The sequence below is a fragment of the Lycium barbarum genome, chromosome 11 (assembly GCF_019175385.1).
Source record: "Lycium barbarum isolate Lr01 chromosome 11, ASM1917538v2, whole genome shotgun sequence".
Lineage (NCBI taxonomy): Eukaryota > Viridiplantae > Streptophyta > Magnoliopsida > Solanales > Solanaceae > Lycium > Lycium barbarum.
The window spans coordinates 85,167,269-85,170,212 of NC_083347.1; the positions used below are offsets into that span (position 1 = coordinate 85,167,269).

The 2,944-nt window shown below is 38.8% G+C and overlaps 1 protein-coding gene across 1 annotated transcript; it reads right to left on the reverse strand.

Annotated features, from left to right (window-relative positions):
- Nucleotides 1-1,764: 1,764 nt before the first annotated feature.
- Nucleotides 1,765-2,232, reverse strand: LOC132619960 (uncharacterized). The gene has a single exon (XM_060334717.1). It carries the CDS (start codon nucleotides 2,230-2,232, stop codon nucleotides 1,765-1,767), a length of 468 nt encoding a protein of 155 aa, XP_060190700.1.
- Nucleotides 2,233-2,944: the final 712 nt, after the last annotated feature.

Below are 2,944 nucleotides of genomic sequence, written 5' to 3' on the forward strand. Positions count from 1 at the left end.
CTTGATGTAGGAATCACATTCGTATTTCAAAGATTATGGACATCAACCTCGGAATTATGCTACCTATTTTTGGCTATATATATGGATGACGACTTAGCCCCTTCGGCACGTAATCGTTTAATCCATATCTTCATTTTGAGTAATGAAGCTTACCTCGGTGGCAAGACTGACACCTTCCTTTTTTGACTCCTGGGAAGAATACCCGCCCATCGACAGGGTTCATATCTTCCAAAAGGACTAGACTCTATTGTGAATATGGCATTTCGATACCGATATCAACGCGTCGTTTTAAAGTTTTAGATTTTTATGACGTCTAATCAGCCAATGTATCAGGGCAAGCCATTCGACGTCTTGGCCGGGGTCTCAATACCTTGACACAATACTATTTAGTGGAGACCAGGCTCTTGGTACCATGATTATATCTTTCAGTAGTCTTTAAAAAATTTCTTATATAAAAAAAAAATCTTCGTGCTCTGCAAAACGAACGAACTTATCAGCGTAAAGCAAACTTTATTTAGGGAGGTCTTCGTTACCCTTCCGTATACTCTTTTGCGCCGCTATTCCTCGAAGCTTCTTCTTCACTTAGCTTGTTGTCGTTACCCTGTTTTAAACATTCTAGCAAATGAGTTAGTGTAAAACATCCATGCTTGTTTGTTCCTGCATCCACAGAAAATTTATCAATTTCCTATATGGTCGACCGCTCTCCCTACGCATGGACTTCATCTGTTCACATTTAGGCACGAAAGCATGCTCATTTTCCTTAAAATCTTTTATTTTTCTAGCAGAGCCGAAAAGTTTTTGAGCGATGATTTTTGGAAAATATATGTATTTTGGTATATTATTTATGTTTCAAAAATGATATATTTTACACATGCCCTTTTAATGTCATGACATTGGTTACTCAAACAAGGTCTCTAGTCTATTTTTCTCCTTCTTGATCTTGACTTGTGAAATTTTCGAATCCCTTTTGAAATTTTTTCCCCAGTTTGTATACATCTTTATACCGACTTGAATTTATCTATGTCAAAGGAATTTTTGAGACCCTTTCAAAAATTCTGCCCGAGTGTAAGTGTGTACTTGTCAATGCTTGATTTCACTGTGCTTGAGGAATTTTTGAGATCCTTCTCAAAAATTTCTGCCCTAGTGTGGAAGTTTTAATCAGTCCATTCCATAGAACTGATATATTTAAAGAATTTTTGAGCTCTTCTCAAAAATTCTGCCCCAGTTTCCTTGTGGGGTTATCTTTATCTTTCTCTCACTAAAACATTTCTAAGGTTTTTTTTTGGGAATTTTGTTTAGAATGACCGAGCTCGGGAGAGCGCCTACGTATCCCGTTTCAGGAATCATGTCGAAACATAGTTCGAGGTAAACATATTAGAATTTGTTTTTGTGATTCTGAACTCAAAGGAGCGCCTACGTATCCCAAATGGAAATAAGGTCATAATGTAGTTCAAAATACATAATTTTGGATTTTTTGGTTAAAGAGACCGAGCTTGGAAAAGTGCCTACGTATCCCCTTATAAATATAGGGAATTAGGTCCTTGCGTAGTTCGTACATGGTTTTGGATTTGGTTTTTTCTAAAAAATGCAAAATTATAAGCAAAGGAAACATAATTAAAGCAACATAACTATAAAAACTCTGAATCTTCGTAGTCATATTCTTCGTCACACGTCGTATCTCTTGATGGCATCTGAATTGAATGCTCTTGGCCACTTCTGACCATCCATTTAAGCAAGTACTGCTGCTCCACATAATAGTAACTTTCACACCATATAGGGCCCTTGCCAGTTTGGTGCAAACTTTTCCTTGTATTCTTCTTTGTATGGGAGTATTCGTTTGAGCACCAATTGCCCAACTTGAAACACCTTGGTTCTCACGTGCTTGTTGAAAGCTCGTGCCATTCTTTGTTGGTATAGTTGACCATGGCAAACAACAATCATCCTATTTTCATCTATCAGAGTCAGTTGCCCATACCTCTTGCGGATCCATTCTGCATCGTCCAACTCAGCTTCTTGTATTATCCTAAGTGAAGGGATTTTTACTTCGGCTGGTATCACTGCGTCAGTGCCATACACCAACAGGTATGGAGTGGCCCCAGTTGAAGTTCTGGCAGTAGTGTGATATCCCAGTAATGCATATGGTAGTTGTTCCTGCCATTCTTTGTAGTTGTCAATCATCTTTCTGAGGATTTTCTTTATGCTTTTGTTGGCGGCTTCCACAGCCACATTCATTTGTGGCTGGTATGCGATTGAATTTCGGTGAGTGGCTATTCAGATTAGCCCTATTCTCTATTATGATTGATTTTGGGATACCAAATCGGCATATGATGTTGCGCACAAAATCTGTGACTCCTTCCTTTTTTAATAATGAATAAGATGCTGGTTCCGTCCACGTGGTGAAGTAGTCTATGGAGACCAAAATAAAGCGGTGTTCGTTTGACGCAGCCGGCTGAATTGGTCCTATGACATCCCTGCCCCAAGCGGCGAATGGCCAAGGTGACACTTATGGAATTTCAGGACGAATTTGCTACAATCATTCTCCATGGTCATCCAGTAATAACCTGTTCTTAATATTTTCTTTGCTAGCACGAACCTATTCATGTGAAGCCCACAGGTTCTGGCATGTACTTCTTCAATCAATCTTGTAGCTTCAACAGAGTCAACACATCTAAGCAACCCTAAATCCGGGGTTCTTTTGTACAGGACATTCTTGTTGAAGAAGAAACCATTTGCCAATTTATTGATAGTCTTCTTCTGATTGATGGTGATTCCTTCAGGATATTCTCCTTTCTCCAAGATCATTTTAATGTCAACGTACCATGGTTTTCCATCAGTCTCTGCTTTTACAAAAGCACAGTGAGTTGGTTGATCTCTGATTTCAACCTAGACAGAATAAATGTATCAACTGTCGAAATGCTGAATCATGGATGCTATTGTTGCCAAT